The 20,302-nt window shown below is 31.7% G+C and overlaps 1 protein-coding gene across 2 annotated transcripts; it reads right to left on the bottom strand.

Moving 5' to 3' along the window:
- Positions 1–637: 637 nt before the first annotated feature.
- Positions 638–19,916, bottom strand: LOC147075645 (F-box only protein 6-like). Of its 2 annotated transcripts, none has more exons than XM_085941952.1 (6): positions 19,820–19,916; positions 17,729–18,158; positions 14,326–14,518; positions 10,842–10,968; positions 7,234–7,459; positions 638–1,159 (listed from the first exon to the last, which is right to left on the bottom strand). In XM_085941952.1, the coding sequence occupies exons 2-5, from the start codon at positions 18,156–18,158 to the stop codon at positions 7,274–7,276; spliced, it is 936 nt and encodes a 311-aa protein (XP_085798078.1). In that variant the 5' UTR covers positions 19,820–19,916; the 3' UTR covers positions 638–1,159; positions 7,234–7,273. The 2 variants fall into 2 exon arrangements, with proteins under 2 accessions (XP_085798078.1, XP_085798077.1); XM_085941951.1 differs by having other exon boundaries at positions 1,023–1,159; positions 7,270–7,459.
- Between the last annotated feature and the right edge of the window lie 386 nt (positions 19,917–20,302).

Here is a 20,302-nt window from a genome sequence, read left to right as displayed (position 1 = left end):
ATTCAAAATAATTCGTTAACACATAAATTTATTATCCACTTAGTAACATGTATAGAGATTTTCGGTAAATTATTATTATTGCTAAGAATAACATTTTATTTTTATAAGAAAATGAAAAAAAATCAATAATGAATAAATTTTATTTTTCTAAAAATGATGTATTCTCTCATGCAGTTGTAAGAATAAATCTACTAATGTCCCACTAAAATGAGAGTTAAAGTATCAAAGTATAATAATTAATTGAAGCGCCTAGTTTCAAAAGCCCCATAAACGATTTTAGGTAGTTCTGAGAAAAATGAGAAAAACCATTTTAGATAGTTTTAAGAAAAATGAGAGAAAATCATATCTATTAAATCTGTGAACTTTATGTATTTATTTTTTAATTCATTCCAAAGAGTATTTTGGTTCTCCATTTTAGGGGTATTTGAAAAGCACACCCAACCATTTTAGCAGGTTTTGAAAATTACCCAAATTTTTGATCATATGTATTGACGGTTTTTGACATTTTTTAAAGTTCAATCTTTGGCCATCATATAGGTAACAAAAATATCCATCAAAATACGTATCTAACAAAAATTTTCAAAAACCGTTTTAGGGGCTTTTGAAACTAGGCGCTTCAATTATAGTACATTATTTATAACATAATGTATTATCATATAAATTAGTAATAGAATATCATATTAATTTAATAGGATACCAAGAACAATCACCATTGATGAGAAATAAAAGGGTACCTATAAGCGAAGGCCATCCTAGGATCGTGTCTGTGATAACATTTTCTCCAAACAAACAATGCAAAGCAAAGACAAAAATGTATGAAATGATTTGCACACAAATAAAATAAGTATTTATATTTTACAACGTATATATAACTATATATGTATATATAACGTAACTGATATTATAGATGTAAAAAACATGGGTTTACTGCATTCATTTTTATGAAATGAAGCGCAAAATCAACATCAAATATCACTTGATAGTCCGTTTGGAAGAACATTGAAAGTCAATCTTATAAATGTATTAAAATATTTTTGTTCCAATAATATGTACTTTGCAGAATATAATCCTGTAGTGGTGTGTTTAATAGCTTTTAGGCAATTATCTTTTGATTAATTAAAACAAATACTTACACAAATTGTTATTAATAATGTGACAGCTGAAACAAAAAGAAAACCATTTTATGGAAATCGAAGTATCACAATACTTGCAATTCAAGTACCCAGTATTGTCCAAATCTATGAGGCAGTGGTGGCGAACCTATGGCACGTGAAATGGTTTTGCGTGGCACGTCTTTGAAGAGAAAAAAAACCTATAATAATGATAAATGACAGCACGCATTGTATAAAAAATAGCAGGCAAATACTCTTCAAAAATAAGCACTACATATAATGTAAATATATAATTGGATAGGTCGGTCCTTAGACTTTATGCGTCACATATAATATTATCGCATTGACCTCATCAGGCGGCGGGGAATGCCGCGCCACGAACCTCTAAATTTGATCGATTTACAATGCTTGAGACTACCGTAGCGAGAGAATGCCTCATCTGATCGGAGCGATTCTGGTGTCAATTTGTGCGTAAAAAACCAAAATAATTAATACATTAACAAAAAATTTCATTTCTACCCACAACAAAATGACTGCACCAAATAAGAAACAAAAACTTGGCGAAGCTGGTAGTAGTAATTCAGGCAGACAGTTTCAAAATTGATGGACCGAAATATATGGCGTAATTGAAAAAAGTGATAAATCTATATGTGTGCTATGTTCTGTGAGTGGTATCTATTACATCATTTTTAAAATAGAATTTTTAAAAAAACTATTTTCTCATTATAACTGTTCGGCACGTCAGACTGTTGAAAAATAATATTTGGGAAATTTGGCACGCATACATAAAAAAGTTCGCCAACCATGCTATGAGGTATGAAATTGGTAGATGTGATTATAGAGACACGCCTTTGATCAGTGACTCTTAACCGGTGGTTTGCAGAAATCATCTGTTACTGGTTTGTGAATTTTTGGCGTCCAAACGCCTATACTAAAAATTCCAATAAAATCTTCAAAACCTGTGCACCTGCAAGTGTTTGTGCATTTCGTATTTGTTCTTAAAATAGATTAATGCTTTACGTGACTAAATCAACCGCGATCTGACGTTATTATACGTTATAATATTTTTTATTTCTGCATTACCAGTCTGCAAAAGTGGTCCGCATGTTTAAAAACGTTGAGAAACACTGGTCTAGAGTGTACACAAGGTTGGCGAACCTTTTTACGTATGCGTGCCAAAATTTCCAAAATAACATTTTTCGACTGTGACGTGTAGGGATTCCAATCCCGGGATCCCGAATCCTGAACTATTTTCGATACCTATGAATTCCGGGATTGGTAAACATAATCCCGAAACTTTCAGGACTGATTTTTTTTATAAATTTTAATGGAAAATAAAATAATAACGAAAATACAACAGAAAAAATACTTTTAATAACATATAACTACATTATAAATAAACTGAGTTTGAATGAAGTTTGATTTATTACCCATGTGTTGCCAATTCTTTTTATTTTTAGAAAGATTGGAAAAAAATAATGTTTCGCACTTTTAACAAAGTGATTCCACCATGATCTCATATGTTTTATGACAGTTTCATATTTGGCTGACTAATTAGATTTATTAAGCGGAAAGGCCATAAACCATGATTTACTTTACTATTTTTAATCTCGCTAACCCATTCATTAAGTCTTTACTATCAGAAACAGCAATCTCATATAATAAATGTAAACATTAAACACAATATTGATTCTACGAAATTTTATAAATGAAAATCATTTAAATTTGTAAATAGTTTAACATTAATTAAAAATTCCACATAATAATAATATGTACGATTCTGGTAACATCTGTGATATGAATTTGAGAAATAGAATAAATAAATCAAGAAACATTTAGTTAAACGTTTCTACCAGAAAATGCTATTCTGGAGACCCACTGGTCACAGGGGGGAATCACCGCATAATAAATAACCATTTTTTGCTGACTTACGCAATTGTAGCAACATCAGAAAAAACTACTTTTTACTTCATACATTGACTTTGTTTCTACTGTTACTACACAAAAAACTTCATACGTTGGTATTACTTCGGGCATATTATTCAGAATAATGTTTTAATTACTTAAATCTTTAATTTTTTTATATTGTATTTATTGTCAACACAATGTTATTTTTTTTTAATTGAACTTGTATTTGTATTTTGTTATCTTTTCATAAATAAATAAAACTGTTTTACTCTCACATTATTATTTATATTACAATATTATTTACTCCATTAAACCTATGTATTTTCCAAGATTGAACGTACACAATATGAACAGTAAATATGTCTTAAATAGTATAAATTTAATTATACTAGATTTATTTTTGACCGATATTATCAATGTTTTTTGTCTATATAAAAATTTTATATTAATTTAACTATCGAAAAAATGCCAATCCCGGGATCGTCAAATTGTAATCCCGATCGTCAAATTGTAATCCCGAAATCCCGGGATCAAAAATAGTTTTTCATGGGGAAATTTTCTCGATGGCTTCTCACGAAGTAGATACGAAATCAGAGGTTTTAAAAGTGTTGAATTAATAATATTTTTTTCCTAACAAATTTTATAAACATTTTTGTAGTCGGTAGAATAAATTATAAGAATAAAAATAGTAGACCTCTAAATAAGAACCTCATATTATTGATATGCTGAATTTGTGAAGTGACACCTTTTCTTGAACCTATCATATTTAGGTTCAAATTCAGTGCAAATATTTTTCAAAAAAAAATCTAATACTAAAAAACACGAAAGTGTAAACAAATATAATTTTATTCATTTTCATAAGCTAACATTACAAATTATAAGTTTAAAACATTCACAAGATGGCATGAAAGATTTCTGTTATTATTGCGTTTTTATTAAATTATAAAAAAATGACTCATAAAAGAAAGCAATTCAATGAATATTTGTCGAGGAACGTTTTTTTTTTTTAAATTTAGTACACAACAATTATGATTTAAGAAACAATTATTATAATAGCATGTATTTGACGGCAGTACGTTTTGGTCGCCGCGGAGGATTTCGGAACATTAGTGTATAGAAAATTAATAATTGGTTCCTTAATTAGTGTATTGGTTTAACGGTATGCAATGTATTAGAATAACTATTATAAATTGTTTTTTTTTATAATTTTATTTTCTTTTCTATTGATAGCTATTAATTGATAATTGATATTATTATATTGATAGATATTAATTGTTAACTTGATAATTATTATATTGAGGGTTTCTTATATCCATCGACCGTGTTAGTCTAGGATCAACGAGTTCAGGCAATACACAATTCATATAAATCTTGTCACTTGTGATGTGAAGAGTAATATTGTTTTTATTATTCAATGAAATAGGTTCTTACCTCAATATATGTTTTACTTGAGTTAAATAATTACTAATAAATGCCTAAGGTGATTCCATTCAATTCAACTCGGCATTAAATATATTAAATTCTAAAAGTTTTGTACTATTTCATTTGAGTCGTTTTATGCGATCCTGGTTTCGCCTTTCGACATCGTCAGGATGCGCACTCCTCAAATATACACTGACAACGAAAGCAGCTAATTCTCACTTAACAATAAATTAATACAATAAAGTAAGGTAAAAACTTTATCACCTACCTATTAAGTCAAAGTGCACAATGAAAAATTTAACAAACAATTAATTATGAATAGTTGAATTGTGGCAGTATGAAAAAAAAAGATTTTACCACAAACCATCTGAAAAATACATAAGTACATCATAAAACATATACGTGATTTTGTGCCCCAAAACACTTATTTTATTATTATTTTGACGATTAGGAAAATTATGACACATGTTTCAGTGGCCATTACTATGACAGCATTCGAAAACGTATTTTACTTTAAATTTTCTACAAATTTACTATTTGTGACATAAACCACTTAAGATCGATAATAAATAGACCTTGAAAAATAATATTATTTTGTTTCTATTGATAATGCCAATAAACATACTCCTGTATACGTCCCTTTGAAAATAACAAAACATGGCGACCCAGGTACATAAAAACTGTATTAAGTACATGCAAAGTTTTTCAAATCGTTTAAAGCCCAACCAAGTAGGTATTTATCAAAATAATTAAAGTCCACCTATATTTTATCTAAACTGCTCAAGTCCAAAATATTTTTTTTTATAAATGTTGCACCGAACGAATACCTTTAGGGCTTCTTTGTAGCCATCGTGGTTATAAGATTCAATTATCTTACAATATCTCACATGCTGCAACCATTTGTATTACAAGATAATAAATAATATAATATAACTACATTTTTCTCAGTTTGACATTCACTGGTATTTTATGATGTTTGATTTGTCAACACAAATTATAACACCTGGTCTACGTCATGTGGTCTTGCCAATTTTTTGGAAAAAAAAGACGTCCTCACCCGTTGAAATTAAGAAGCCTACTAAGGTTAGAAATGAGAAATTAGAAAAACTATATGAATTAATCGATCAAATGGTCTCTTTTTGTTAATTTTGCAAAATAATTATATATCTAAATTGTCTGAAAATAGGATAAATACATGAAAACGTACGACGTGTTTTGGTAATATAGCGTCACTAATTGTACCGAATTTATAGGGTTTTATTTATTTTTTCATTGTTAATTATTATTTATAGTATTACGGAAATGTTATATTATAATAAAAAAATATTTTTATTATGCAGTATATATTATTTTGTGAGAAAAAATCATTCAAAATTGGCTGATGTATACTCAAACTAAAATGGCTTTAAAATCTTTATTTTTCTGAAATTAAGAAAAGTACATGAGTTAATCAATGAAATGTATTGTTTTACCCATTTCTTTCATACAATATATACCTGCAAAACTATTATTAAGTTCAAAAATTCACTGTGGCGTGACAGTCGTTTTGGCCAATTTCGAAAACAGGACCGACTATTTGTCATTTATTTTAAAAAGTAAAGCGAATCAGAAAATTTTAATGACACAAAAAGTGTTATTTGAATATTATTTATTAGGTTTTAAATAAATAAAGTGTTTATTATGTGTCAATTCGTGTTAAACATCCTTGCCATTTCCACGATTCTGAGAAGACAGGAAAAAACGGGTCCAATGGCCTTAAATGTAATGCTTATTCTTGAAAAGTATTTGACTGCTATTTTGTATACAAAGCGATTTGTCATTTAGTATTATTGTAAGTATTTTTTTCTCTTCAATGCAAAATCATCTCGCGTGCAATAGGTTCGCCACCACTTGACGCAACCTAATGATTTTAATCAACACTCTTTCTTCCTATATGATGTGATCAATATTAGTGTAAAATCAATTTGTCAAATGGTACTTAGAATATCTTGTGTTCTACCTAATTTGCACCCATGACATAAGGTGACTATGAAGTGCTCATTTATAACTATCAACTATAGCTACCAGTGGGTAATCACACACTTCGGACTACATTTCTTAAAGGTAATATTTGCATGTTACGTCGCTTGGTTTACACAGGGTTTAATAGAATTTTAAAAATTAACCAACACCATTTGTATTCTTAGTTCTATGAAAATAAATAAGTGTGACTGACGAAGTTAAGTGTGCACTGTTTATGTCGGATCACCACAGTCTACCTACACCCTTCGCCCCTGGCCTATGTTCATTTTGAGCTCACCTGTGCCATAAGAAACCTCATCGGCTGTAAATTGTTTCCTCATTGACTGCACACCCCCTGATACCAATAGACCGACCAATAATTAATGGCAGATAGTTTTACAAAATATCAAAAATTATCTACGCCTTAAACTCATGCGAGATTAGCCCGTCCTATATGGTTAACCAGTGGTTCAAATTCTAGGGACACTTACCTGTGTCCGTGCATGCATATATTCAAATTAACTATTTTACTAATACTTATAATTACTGTATTTTTAATGGTTATACCTATTAACTATTAATTTATAATTATTCAATTTACATAGTGCTCAGTTTTCATACTCAATTATGAAATACGAAAAATCAAAATTTAAGAAATGGTAACACTTTCGATCAACAAAAGTGACATTGCTGTGTTATTAATTGTTTTGCTAAACCGTCAACTGTGCATGAGGTTCATAAAAATTAGTTAGTTTTACATAGCATTGACATCTGTGCATTTGGCCCTAACTATATAATAAATTTAATTATATCAGCTTGTACTCACATTATTAAATCGAGTCTACTCCCGCATCTTTGTCCAAATTTGTAAGATAGCTGCTTACGGTTTCAACTGTAACACATGCGTTAGCCATTTTAGAGCCATAGTGACCAGCCCAAAACGGGACATCACATCCTCTGTGAGAGAAAAAGACATACCTAACGCCTCTTTTGTATGATGAAAAAGTATGTTTAACCTAAAAAAAAATAAGTACAATTCAGTGCAACTTCTATTTTGCGAGCATACATAAGTGAAACGGCAAATAATTTTCAACAGTAGGTGGAACGAAATTTCGCAGTCGTCGCCAATCGGAGACTGACAGTCGAGATGTGAGCAGTCAATTTGTTTTGTGACGGCATCGGAGGAATATATTCTTAAATCGTGTAAAGATGACTAAAAAACGTTCCGCATGTACTTGAAAAAGAAAACATGTCAAAGAATATACTATTATTATTACGAATATAATAATAAACATAACATTAAGGACGCATGTTGAATTTTTATGACAAATTATATTTCGTTCGGTTCGCGTCATTTGCACAATCCACGCATCGCCTAGTCACGATCTTTTTAGACCATGCCTCAGCTGAAGTATAGCCTTAAAGATTAGTTGCTGCGGCCGATTTGAAGTGGTAAAAGATTACGACCAAAAGAAATGGTAAGACCTTGTGCATGCATATGCTCCGATGCTCAGGGCGAAGTAAGTAAAGATTGTTAGGTTTCCAAACGATTTCGTGAACACTGATTGATAAAATTGACTTTATTATTAGACCAATTAACAGTAAAGCCTGGTAAAACAGTTTCCGCTAATTATAGCTTTTAAAGATCTGCAGATTTTTACAATAATAAATTGTAGTCTAATATGTAACGTACTGGCTTGTCATCTATTGTCATTAGGCTTTGTGGCCTGTCATAGAAATAAAATGAATATGTGAGTCGCTTAGTCGCTAAACCCGCTCTCGTGGTTTTTTTGAGTTACGAGTAAATCACGAAAGAATATTCTGTATGTACGATGATTTTTAATGTAATTTAAGTTTTTATATTTCTTCCGGTACCTACATAAGAAAAAGAAAACTTTACATGTTATGTGCTGCTTTATTCCAAATGAAGGTATTTGAATTATCCCAAGAGCGGTTTAGTCACTTACTTCTCAACATAACGGATTTGGCGACATGCATTTGTTAACAGAGCGGAATTGGACACGCAGTCGGACATTGATGATGAGAAACGATAATTCAGTAGTGGCCCATATTTGTTTCAATTAGTATAAATATTTTAGAATTTATTTCGCACAAAAAGTTCACTTGGCATCTATTATTTAACTTGTTGACTGCGGAGCATTTAATTACCGCATTTAAATAACATGCTATTTATATCGAATGGCCAATTAATTAGTGTACTACAGGTGTGCCGTCCGCGTGGAAAGGATTAAGAGGGTCAATGTTTATTTAAAATCAAGTGATTATGTTATATAATCTGAAGAATGAAAATCAATTGAAATTCAATTAAACATTAATAACTCTCTCTTACTCGGTACAAAACTGTCCTAACTTATATTTAGGGAGCAGATTTATATACCAGTGCAGGTTTTGTTAGGGAATTCGAGAACAGCTATTAGAGTTACAAAGAAATTCGTTTTGAAACACGCAGAATCCAAAAATAAAATTTTATTGTACTTATAAATGCTATTTGAGACATTAGACTGTTAGGACATATTTGAGACATTGGTACATTATGTAGTTCATTTCTATGCAAAGAATCTTGAAGCAATATAAAACATAGTCAAGAAATTTAACAAAAAGAATATTACAGTGGAATCCCGATCTACCGTTCTCGCATAAATTGTTTTCACGCATGGATCGTTCATCTTTGAAAGTCTCGCCAACAATGTTAAATGATCCCGCATTAACCGTCCCCCGATTTATCGTTTTCCTCGATCTATCGTCTAAATATTATGGTCCCGTCACATAAATTATCCCGATTGACCGTTTTTATATAATATAATATATATTATAAATAATACCTAACCGAAAAAAAAATCTTTTTAAAAACGGTACATGTTCAAACACCCGCGTTAACATCATTTTACTTCCTACGTCAATTATAGTTTGTCAATTTATGGCTACGACCGTATGTTGTAGCTTAACCACTGGGGAATGCTAAAAGGAATGGCGTATTTCAAAAAATCACTACCTTATTCTTAGGTCAATAATTATTATAAAGCAATCATTATTCGTAGGATGTTTATCACACTTGAATGGTCAAAGACATAGCTTATAATGAGTATCTTTAGAATTATCTTCAAATGTGTTAATCTTGCCCATTTTTTGAATAATAAAATACCTAATTCTTGTCAAATTTGGGATCACAGAGATTATCAATATAATTTTTTATCGTAAATATTTTACTAAAATTATCTCGTCATAAATTTTACTAATGGTTTTATAAATGCGTTTAAAAATTAATAAATGTAAAAAATCCTAACACCACTGCACAGTTATGTACCAAAATATGACTATATTCTAAAACATTAGAGCGAGAGGTTTAAAAGAATACTATTTTATGTAATAAAAATACTTTATGCAGTCATCAAATGTTTAAAATAAATATAAAGGATAATAAGGCTTCAAAATTATACAAATAGATTATCTACAACGTTTAAGGTATGTCCAGGATCATGCTTTGAAAATAGAAAAAAGCTCCATTTTGACCCACGCTGAGCACGTCCGCCCTTAAGAATAGTTGGGTGTTGTTTTTGTTTTTTAAAGTTGTGTTTAGTTTATATTGCATTACTTATTCAATTATTTTTACTTTAAGAAAAAACTATTTTGAAAGTTGTAAACACAATCACTGCTGACCTTTTAATTACCACATTGAAATAACACGTTAATTATATTTAATGGCCAAAACTACGCCAAACGCGCCAGTCGCGGTGTTAGCACTAAATGAGTTATTAATTAAAATTATTAATTTGTTATTCTTCATTTATTAGTGGGTAATATTGGGTGAAGTGGGTATCTACAAATTTTTTTCATAAAAAACAGTTAATTTTTAACTGCATATTTTTTCGTTTTTAGTGCATATTTTAGTGCATGCACATAATCATGTTTTCTGTTGCATTGAAATCCTCTCCCTAGTCATTACATGAACTGAAAAAATATTCATTTTTCACTAATAAAAACGGTCAAAAATCGAAATCGAGCATTTATCACAGTGCAAGGTGACATCACAGGCTAGTAGTGGTGACGTTTGTATAGCGATTTGAACGTATGCTAAAAATCATGGTTTGAATCGCGACGTCTGATTGGTCAGTTATGTAGAGAGGATTTAGTAACTTGTTATCATCCTTCGAGAGGGTATGATCAATATTGATTTTTTGACGAAACAGGACGGAATTTAAAACTTGCACCTGGATAAGCTGATAGATCTATCGATATAGACGTACATTCTAAACTAATTTTGAAAAATCGGACAGAGCGGGTTTGGTGACTAAGCGACTCATGTATACCTAAGTATATTATATAAATTTATTTGTTTTGAAATTACATTTGATTGCAATACATTTATGGAAAACATACCTCTTGCCAGCCATCTCCTTCCCAAGCTCTTGCTTTAAAAACAAAAACTTCCAAATCCTCATTATCAGCATTCAGCAACTTGACCACTATTCTGTAATCTGCTTGAGAGTCCCATCTTGCTGCGTAACTAAAAATTAATTAACATATTAAATCGTGTATTTATGAAATAAATCAATACACGTGACATAAATCCTGTAATTAAGACTGCAAAAAAGTAAATACGCTTTGTGAGTCTGGAAAGCCCTCCTTTTTTCAGGACTATTCTGGTGCAGTTTGCAATACTCGATTACAGGCGAATAATATAATATGTAGAAAGAAATTGCCACAATTTATATGATACAGAGATCGCTAGTTTGACTACTCTGCGTCTTAATTAAATATGGAAAAATACATGTAATTGGTATTATTTGTGGTAATAGCATATTATGGTTAATAAATAACTAGGTAGGGACTCATAAATAAATTCATTACAAATAACAAACGATTCATGTTTTATATATTATATTATTTTATATATTTAGAGCAGGGGGGGGCAAACTTTTTGGATAGAGGGCCAAATTTAAGAATTCAAAATGAGCGGCGGGCCGCAAGTAAAATACCATTTTTAGATATACACTATGTATTATCACGAAAAATAAACATTACAAAAAATTAATGAGAAGAATGAAACTGTTGTACATTTTTTAACATTTTTTTTAAATTCAAGTGTTAATTTTGTAGTTGATATTCTCAAAACTGCGTGTAAATGGGCATCGGAGATATTTGATCGTAAAGATCATGATCGAAAATGTTTGTTCACATATTATATAGGTTGATCCAAAAATAAAGAACATTTTTCTTGCATAATCTTTAAGTTGGTCGAATTTGTCTGAATTAAGGGCATTGTAAAATTGGAGATTTCTTCACGACGATGCAATTCTCTTAATTGTAGTATTTGTAACTCTGTCGGTACACTATCAATATCTATTGAAAATGGATCGCGTACTATTGCTAAACAAATTTTAATCTATTGTCAATATTTAAAAAAAAAATATTCGTAATAAGAAATACAAGTAATGATGGCGGGCCGCAAAAAATGCCCGGCAGGCCGCAGTTTGCCCCCCCCTGATTTAGAGCGTGTCATCTCTATTTTAAAGTTTATAATTATTTTCCTTTTGACACCTTCTCAAACGAGTCTTTTCCGACTAACTTTCTTCAAGGCATGCTCGCCTTTCATTCTCTTGAAGCTCGTAGGTCACTTCTGCTCTTAAAGCATTTTTCCCTGCTCTCACGTGGTATCATTTTCAATCCCGATATTCTAGAAAATTTAAATTTTTACGCACCCGTCAATTACATGCGTGGTCGCAGCCATGACCTATTTTGGGTGAAAGCTGTTTCCTCATGTCAGGCTCACCAGGCACCAATAGCGAGGGCTGTGCGGTTGGTCAATGCACTCCCTAGAGATGTAGATATTTTTGGCGATCCATTATAATATATTCTGTTTTTTAAATTCTATTTTATTGTTTAATTTGTACTTTTTGAATCATTGTTGTTTTTTTAAATTTTATTTCTTTTGTATAAAAATATTTTTTGCTTTCTTTTTTTCCTCCACTTTGTTTTTTCTGATTTTCCGAACTGATTACTTGTAATTTTTATTCTAAATGTCATGTTGTGAACGTCCTGAATTAATAATTTGTTATGTACTCAACGTGTCTTTTTCAAATAAATAAATAAATAAATATTTTTATGTACTTATATTAATTTTACACCTGTTACTCATTGTTATTTATTTTTACTTTTTTATTGTTATTATTGTGTGTTATAGGTAGACAGGTAGTAGGTATTTGTAATATTATATCTTTACAACTCACATTCAAAATAAATGTTAAAATCATTTTATGATTCAGTCTTCATCATTGACACACTTATGAAATTGTTAAACATATAATGCAATTCCCAACAATGGTGAAAAATGACATTTTAAACCAATCGAATAAATTACTTATTCCTTACTGAAAAGATGGGGTGAAATTTACTAGCTTTGCACTGTGGCTCTGTGGTTAAATAACAACGATTGAGAAATTCATTACAAAAAAAAAATCCATTTCTATGCCTTACGATATTACCATGGCAGTATCCGACAGGCCGTAGATTTTTAACGACACACGTTGAATGTAGAGCGAAGCTCTTACTAAAATCGCTGTAATACCAATAATGGTTTAGTATTTGATAATTAGGTAATTGTGCCGCAGATGCCCGCATGAGCTTTTATGATTTTTTTTAACAAAAACAGTTTATTCCATGTGGACAATTATATTAAATACCCTTTTCTGTTCGCGGAGATGCTTTTCGATCCAATAATTGTTGATTTAAAATTTGAAATTTTCATACTTTTTGATGCATTATTATCACAAACTAAGATTATATTACGTTAGGGTAGGTTAGGTGTGGTTAAGTGATGTTAGGTTGGGTTTAGTTTGGTTTGCGACATATTTACCCATAATTATTCAAACATTATTATATGAGGAGCAAACATTCAAAAAGTGATTTGTCACACATTTTGAAAAATGCCGTTTATTGTCAATTCTGATAGTCCATATTTAAATCTATGAAAGGAAACCAGAATCAGTGTTCAAAGAACCTTTTATCCTATAAAAAAATATAATGCCTTGATTTTCATTCAAATAGTGTTTTGCCCACAAGTTTCATGCAAATCGTGTTTTGTCCAAATTTCAAATCAAAAAATGAGCCATTTCCGCGAATTTTGGATTATACAAAATACCAGGTTTAAAATTCTTTCCTTAAACAGTTTTATAATAAAAAAACCATTTTGAGTACAATATGTTTTTCTTGATTATCTCAGCTCAACATCTGTGTGACAAATCACGTTTTGAATGTTTGCTCCTCATATATATTTATATATATATATATATATTATAATGATGTTTTTTAAATACATATAAAAAATATTAAAACTATGAATTAGTCAAAAATCTTTTATTTTATTACTATTGAAGAATATATTTGGATATTTGTATGTACCGTCCTGGCGTTCGTTTTTCTTTATACAAATCCACACGCGCAGTCGGATTTCGACAAAATTTGGAGGGTAGATGGAGGTCGACGAGCCGGAGCGCGTGGTCAGGGTCACCGTATTTGCAATTTTCAGCTCTGACAGATTGCATATAGATAAAATTATGATGATTTGGCGTAAACATTTCCATCGCGTTTCTGTGTTTTTTTAAATTCAATCCTTTGCACTCTCTCTACGCATTAAATTTTGAATTCTGAATTTTCAAATATTAAACCATTCCACTCCCAAGCAGCGCCGGGTAGATAACCAGTTTGACAAAATAGACAAGAGCAGCAGTCAGTTATCTCGTTTAACTACACAAATAATTGGTTTATTATTAATTAGCCACAATTGACTTAAAAACATAAACCTGATCCTATTATTACATCAATCCGGATATATAGATAAAAGAACTGATTAAAAATGACTTACTTCTCTGAAATAGTGATATCAGGTCTATAGTCGTCCAATATTTCCGGGCTAATTCCTTCCTTCAATAAATCTACGATTTGCACCTTTGAACAAGCTCCGTAGGACGTGACAAAGCACGTGATGTGTCGGTTGGCATCAAAATCTCCACCGCTTACTCCTACGGGGGGTGATTCGGTTTTCCAACGATCGCCACCTACATGAATAGACAAATGGATGATTATTATTTACTGTTCTATATATTATTTATTGTTTACTGTCTCGACTGCAACACGTCGAATATGTTGATGTTATTTTCACTGTTCATAAAACACATGTAACCTAATGTCCCTTCTTCGCACCCTGCTCAAATGCGACATTTTAGTTTGAAAAAAACAGTAGGTATAGTATCGCAAGCAACAAATTTCACTCGACAAACACCACGTGTCGCATGTCCTTGGTGAAGACATTCTTAAATTAAATAAAAAAAATATTCTAGACATTGTCCGTTGACAATCTTTTTGTGGTCTATTTTCGTAAACTTTTCTAATAAAAAATTTTATTTTGTGAAAAGGTCTACCCTTTCAATGGAGATAATTATGAAATAAAACTATCAGTCCAGTTGTTGTACCATATAAACATTAATTTAATACCTAAATAATATGTACACCTTTTAAAATAATTGAAAAAACCCAAGTTTCTGGGAAACAGGATGCAAATAATCATCAATATGGAAGGTACAAAGACATTCTATTGTCTCTCTTAATCGGAGTATATAGTCCTCCACATGGTGGAGATCAACCAGTGTTGCCAACCATAGTATAATTATAGTATATGTACTATAATTTTCATCTGCGTACCATGTACGATATAAAACAGGTATAGTACGCCCAAAATATTATAATTTTGAATATCAGAAAAAATATGCAAAAAGTATTAAAATTTCGATGTTTCCATTCTACAAATTGGTGCAAAGTACTATAATTTTGCAATATAAGAAAATTTGGAGAACCTAAAAACAATTGTTCAAAAAAACGTAAAAAAAGCCCTCGACTTTGGTTTAAAATGAAATTTCTTGAATTCATAGATAAGCGTTTTTGGTCGCAAGAACTATCTAAATAAAAAGGGGTCTCGGAATTTCTCATATTCTCCGTTATTTTTTATGGTGAGAAGCAAAAAACCTATACATTTTCAATATATGGTTGGCTCACAATAATTATGAATCAAGTCCAATTTTCATAAAATTCGATTTTAAGTTTCAGTGGCTAGATCAGTGGTGGCCAAATCGTGGCGCATGTGCCAAAGGTGGCACATTGAATGATTACAAGTGAAGTTACTTCGAACTGAATCCATCTTCATATTTTCAACACCTGAGTGCACTCAGTTCAAGTCATACAGCCTTCTTACTCATCAGTTTGTCCCATTTTTTTGACAGTTTACAATTGTAGGATGTGAACAGTGTGTGTGTGTATAAGAGAGAGAGCGTGAGTAAGACAATCGAAATGACTGTCAGTTCAAATGGTCAGTTCTGAGTGAGCTGTCGTGGCGTGAAGTTTGAAGCAAAGTTTTTGCGAGAACGTTTTATTGAGTGTACTTTTACTATTATTGAAAATGAAATTTGATGAACTTTTTCCAGATCAAAATGCTTCTGACATAATTAATTTCTGACGTTCATTACCATGTGAACATTTCCCAGAGCTAAGAAAATTTGCAAAAAGTTATATATGTTGCTAATAAAATTGATTAAAAGCAAAACAAGGTCACGAATAACTGATTGAAATTTAAAGAATTCTATGCTGCTCTCAGTAACAAATTTAACACCAAACATTGAAAGACTAGCGAAATCCAAACGCTCAAAAGCTCTCAGTGGTCCATCCCGCTCAGCGCTCACTCGCTCTCTCTCTCTCTCTCTCTCATCACATCCAACAACTGTGGTCCAGAGTTATCTTCACCAAACGAGACTCTCCGGCAGCTGTAGCACCATCAGCGGGGTCCACGACAGCGATCACACTCTCGTCCAGGAGATCATTGCTGACTATTGTAGATTGGTGCTCCAATAAACGTTATTCCTTTTCCTCCCCTAAGCGAATCAGATCCTACCCCTATCCCTATTTTCCAACCCCAACCGTGAACATAAGAAGATAGAAAAGGTACTTGAGTTGTGTGGCGCATCTGAACTCGTCTGTGAAAACAATTGTGCGCATGAAATGCAAAAGGTTGGCAACCCCTTTGCAGCCGCTAGATAAAACAGATTTCAATACTGTATGTTAATATCACAATCGTAGCTCTACAATTTTCCGCATAAATGAGAATAGTATTGATAAGACATCTAATTGAGTGTGAATCATGTCCATTTTGACAGTTCCTCCAGCAGTATAAAGAGGTATTTGCTAATATTAATACAGCCCGAATATACTTTATGTTTCGACTATTTATTTAAATTGATCCATGTACTATCAAAATATGGTAAGTACGTAATGGGCTATTACGATCGCGGAAATAATGAGATCTCGGATGTAATGAGGAAACATTCGTTCACATTTTAGTTTATGATTTTCTCCATACATTTATTCACTTTTATAAAGAGCTACTTCTCGGGTATACCGAGCAAAACTGTTAATGTGTCGATCGTTTAAAAACAACATTTTCGACCATAAGCAATAAAATCCGACCAGTAAGTTTACTAGACTGAAGCTGCCGGGATCGGATTACGTTTATGACACTTGTTAAGTGTCCAAGTACCTAATTGGTGTTTTCGCCGACAACATTGAAAAAGTATCTACGCATATGGTTGAAATTGCATATAAAAATTCAAGCATTGTGAAGTCAGTAGGAACCTACCAGCGCCGGCGTCTCAGCACTTCATTACAATAAACAACTTCTTTTGTGGTTTATGAATGCCATGCTTGTTTCGGGGATTTTTATGATGATTCAGATTTTTTATGTTCTATGCTTAAATAGAATGTGGCGCGAAAAATGTTATATAACGATATAACAAGTAATGCTTATAACGAGCAAATTCAGTCGGTCCCATCTTCCTCGTATTAGCCAAGTTCGACTGTATATACAGTGAAAATATTCCTGAATTATACAGGAGTTTTAACTTTAGGTCCAAATATCTCAGGATCCATTTTGATGGACTCGATCCATAATTATTGAGAACCACCCATATGATAATGCATACTATAATTTCTTGGATCGCGTACTATAATTCGGTGACAAAAAGATGACAACACTGAGATCAACCAACATATATTTTTTTAAACGTTGGATGACGGCCAGCCATTCGTCAAACTCATTGGATTCTGGCTCTGAATCAAACACACATTGAAAAAGCCAATTTGTTTCACAAACGGTTTCAGTAATGCCTCTGCCACTTCTCCACCCTGCGATTGTAATGTTGATAGTATTAATATGATGATATTACCTTGTTTGATGATTTTCCAATGACGGAAACCATCAGCCCCAGAATAATTTTTCATCAAATTCCTACAATATGCGTCCTTGCAGCAGATGCCTTGGTAAATTACATTAGGATATCGCACATAATGGTCAACTTTTGTAAAGCAATGTCGCTTTTCCCGTTCCGCTTTTTCTTTCCACACGTCTTCCATGATGATCTCGTACCATTTTCTGCAGACGATTAAGCAGCTCCCACTTAATGTGGTTTTGTCCACATAGCTCAAAATGAGAATGAGGATTTCTTTAGGAAAGTATGTGCCTGACAGCATGTATCCGTTATTCGGTGAGACTTCGCTCGGATCATATCTGACGGTATCATGTTTATGTTTCTTGGCTGACGGTGATTCTGAATTATCAAGACTGATATTCATCATTTTAATAATTGGCTGGCCCATCTGTAACAATTCAATTTAAGTACCTAACTAAGTATTTTCTGGAAGCAATATAAATTATGTTTGGTGTTTTTTCAAGGTGAAAAAAAACATCAAAGTTGTGACTATAGTTTTGGATGTAATGTTTTATCTTCTATAGGGGTAGATTTACCAATAATACGAGTGCACGTAGGAGTAGGGCTCCGTGCTGACAAGGGACTGAAATTTAAAGATTTCATAAAATTTCTTTAATGGTGTTAACTGTCAATTCATGGTGGAAATGCATAGTATTAATTAAAATAAAACACTATATTATATCATCGGTGTTTTGTAAAAAGGGCGAATCAACCATTTAAAAATGAATAATAACAAAATATAAAGTAGAGACAGCCACTAACTAGAATTCAAATAATTAGGTGCAGGTACACTATAGACTAATAATTATTGTAGATAACATTTTTTCCGACCATGTCCGATCATATTATGGGCCTCCACAAAGTGGAGGTTTGTATTAACAGATTTCGTTTTTACGAGAAATGGATGTAGGCCACTTGCTCAACATATTAGGTCCATACTCTGACTCATACACAAATTGAAATCAACTTTTGTTTATCTTAAGCGCAGTGTCATATTATATTATGATGTTTCACAAGAACAAATAAGTAGGTATGCATAAACAATAACACTTGTTATCTGGATAAATAATCAATTAAGATTATATAACTACTGCCATAACTTAGTCAAAGAGTAATTTGAGTATAGGGCAATTATTATTGTTTATATAAAAAGAATAACACACACACTCATTCACTTTTGGACTCTTGTAGATAGATAAGTACCTATGAAGATATCAGAAATAAGATTAAAATTGAAACACTCATTGTATGCAAATAATATTTATGTTAAATTTGTTTATGTTTACTGTATTATATTTTCTTTTATACATTACTCTATATATTTTATATCCACATTTTATTTTTGCTAATTGTTAAATGCAAATCCTCAAATTTATATTTTCATTAAAAGTTGAAGTTTTAAAGTTGACCAGCTTTCAACTTTTCTCGTAGATTGTTTACAATCTGCTTGTTAGCTTGTTCGATGATGACACTGGGCGAGTTTACAAACAGGTTGTAAATTCGCCAACAAGCAGCTTATAAATTAGCTCAATGTCATCGAGGCTTTATCAATTATGACTTGGGAGACATCTTCATAATAAAAATTGCGCAATATTGTGTAAGTGGGAAGTTCACTTATTTATGCAAAATATGCGAAAAACGTCAGGACGTATTTCCCACATTAGATTTTTTTATATTATATCATTATATTGTGTCTTTTTTAGAATGGACTAGGGACATTTACTCTTTTTTTCAAAAATACCTTAGATGGGATCAGAAAATCTAGTGATGTTCAAAAAAATTATAGAATAGTTACATACCGTACTGTATTAGGTATTTGTTTATGAAACGACACTATGTATACCTTGTCCTTGTTATTTATCACGCATGGAGGAAATTACTACAATATCTCAAATTAGTTACATGAGTCATAATAATAATGGAATCACGAAAAAAGCATTCACTCGAATAAAAAGGCAAATAAAAATAAACCGGTCTGAAGACTTGTTATTAATCGCAATCGACTAAATCTGGCGCACAACCTTAATTAAATTGCTAATAAATACGAACCTGTTAAAATTTTCAGGAAACGTCACTTTGTCGGTTCTGCGGTGTTTGATAACAAAACAAGTATACTAGTCTACACAAAACTACAAAAGTATTGTCTATGGTGAACAAAATGAATTTGACCATAGATAATATACGTATTTGACATATTGTAACGACAGTGTTGTCATTGTGTACCTATTCACATTTTACAAAAAGTTATTTCCGCAAAAAATATATTGAAAGGAGTTTTACCTACCAATAAAACTCTTAATTAATCATTTTGAGTTTGAAGTCCTTGAGATAGGGTTTACTGGTCCACTGCGTCCCTTTCTTACGTAGGTACAGACCTACAAACTTACCTGGAGAATGAGATGGGGGAGCCTCTGTCGAAAACTATCCAATCACGACTCGTAACTGGGAAAATCTGACGTTCGAATGACGTTTTTCAATATGGCGTCCTATGGTAATTCATAGTTCTTCAGTATGATAATATGGCTGAAGGCA

The sequence above is a fragment of the Rhyacophila brunnea genome, unplaced genomic scaffold, assembly GCF_057557595.1.
Source record: "Rhyacophila brunnea isolate RB1 unplaced genomic scaffold, BYU_Rbru_1.0 scaffold_14, whole genome shotgun sequence".
Lineage (NCBI taxonomy): Eukaryota > Metazoa > Arthropoda > Insecta > Trichoptera > Rhyacophilidae > Rhyacophila > Rhyacophila brunnea.
The sequence above is the reverse complement of the archived record's forward strand: the minus strand, read 5'-3'. Positions and strand labels throughout refer to the sequence as shown.

What these genes read in the sequence shown, in the direction of transcription:
- LOC147075645 (XM_085941952.1), bottom strand. Translation starts at nt 18,158, where the DNA reads ATGGGCCAGCCAATTATTAAAATGATGAATATCAGTCTTGATAATTCA. An exon ending in TTGGAAAATCATCAAACAAG is followed by an intron (nt 14,519 to 17,728) that starts GTAATATCATCA and finishes CTATTCATGTAG; the next exon opens with GTGGCGATCGTTGGAAAACC. An exon ending in AAGGAGATGGCTGGCAAGAG is followed by an intron (nt 7,460 to 10,841) that starts GTATGTTTTCCA and finishes ATTTTTTTTTAG; the next exon opens with GTTAAACATACTTTTTCATC.